This window comes from Echinops telfairi, unplaced genomic scaffold (genome assembly GCF_000313985.2).
Source record: "Echinops telfairi isolate 266 unplaced genomic scaffold, ASM31398v2 ScPeMD7_7457;HRSCAF=8495, whole genome shotgun sequence".
Taxonomy (NCBI): Eukaryota; Metazoa; Chordata; class Mammalia; order Afrosoricida; family Tenrecidae; genus Echinops; species Echinops telfairi.
Window position 1 is genome coordinate 7,777,858 of NW_022111357.1, and position 1,413 is coordinate 7,779,270.

The 1,413-nt window shown below is 60.2% G+C and overlaps 1 protein-coding gene across 1 annotated transcript in view; it reads left to right on the top strand.

Moving 5' to 3' along the window:
• Positions 1-363: 363 nt before the first annotated feature.
• Positions 364-1,413, top strand: part of TRAPPC3 (trafficking protein particle complex subunit 3) — a 10,607-nt gene continuing 9,557 nt past the window's right edge. Inside the window, exons 1-2 of the mRNA XM_013005389.2 lie at positions 364-458; positions 591-688. Coding sequence (XP_012860843.2) covers positions 364-458; positions 591-688 — 193 coding nt within the window. The remainder of the gene's footprint in view (positions 459-590; positions 689-1,413) is intronic.

Sequence of the window (1,413 nt, forward strand, 5' to 3'; positions counted from 1 at the left end):
GGGTGGGGGAGGCGAGGGAGGCGGGGAGTGGGGACCCAGCGGGTTGGGAGCGTGATCGCGGGCGGTACGGGATAACCGCAAGCTGCGGACGCCACCCAGCGGCCAGCATGAAGCCTAGGGAAGGCCCGCCTCGACGCGTCCGCGGCGCGCAGAGCATCCTGGGAGTTGTAGTCCGACGTTTGTTGGGCGGGAGCTGCCGTCGTCGGTCGGACCTCTAGTCCCGTGGTGCTCCGCAGCAGGCCGCGCAGGCGCGGTGAGCCCGTGCTGGGTGACCCGGAGGTTGTGGCTCCGGGGCTGGGCCGAGCCGGCTCTCGGGGGGTCGTTGAGCGGGCTCGGGCGAGGAGGCTTGCGGCGGCCGGCACCATGTCGAGGCAGGCGAATCGTGGCACCGAGAGCAAGAAAATGGTAACCCGGCGTGCGCGCCCTCGGCGGGTGGGACGGCACTGGGACGCGCTGGGGTAGGGGCGGCGCGGGCGCGAGGTGCGACTGGGCACAGCCCCTCCTGTGAGCTGGTGTTGCTGGAAGGAAAGAGGAGGCCCTTTCCGGGTCGGCTAGGGAGTCTCATTTGTGGGGCGCCTGGCCCGACGCAGGCGGGAGGGCCGCTGGAATAGCCGAGCCCCCTACCCCCTTCCAAGAATGAGAGGCCCGGCCGAGTGCTGGACCAACAACGACGACGGTGCTAATAACAGTAACGACCACTTAAGGCTCCCTGCGTGTTAGACAGCGGGCCACTCACTTCGCATGCAGTATCTTATTTAATGAGTCCAGTAACCCTTTTAGTAGATCACCTTACGGCCATTTTATAGCTGAGAAAGGTTATGTAACGACCCCAAGTTTACAGCTAGAACGACTCAGAATGGGAGCCCAAGTCTTTCTCCAAGTTCGGCTTCCGATTATCAGGCCGTGCCGTGGGCAGTATGAAAGACGCCCAGGTGCTGCCCTGGCCAAATGGAGCTTTCTAGTCGGTGGTGGCATAAGAGGTGGACAGTAAGTGCTCGGGAATAGTGGGACCCCATACGAAGGCATCACGTTTGGCTGCTGATGGGACTTGGACCTGGGACTCCAACCTCAACCCCAGCCTCACTGCCACTGCTATGAGCCGATTCCCTCTCAGCGACCCTATGTAAAGCATCTGAAGCTGTAATCATTCTGGGAGCAGGCAGCTTCATCATTCGCCCACAGAGCGGATGGTGGACTTGAACTCCCGACCTTGCGGTTAGCAGTGCAGTGACTAAATCACAGGGCTGCAGTGAGCATGTTCTTGAGTGTTGTTGGAACTTCCTCCCTAGAGTCTGGAGCTAGGCCCTCTTCACTTCATTCGTAGTTCATTAAATGCCCCTCCTGACTCGTTCTCTGTCTTTCCATTTTATTCTGGATTTCTTCATCATGTTGTCTGCAGTGTCGTCATAAATA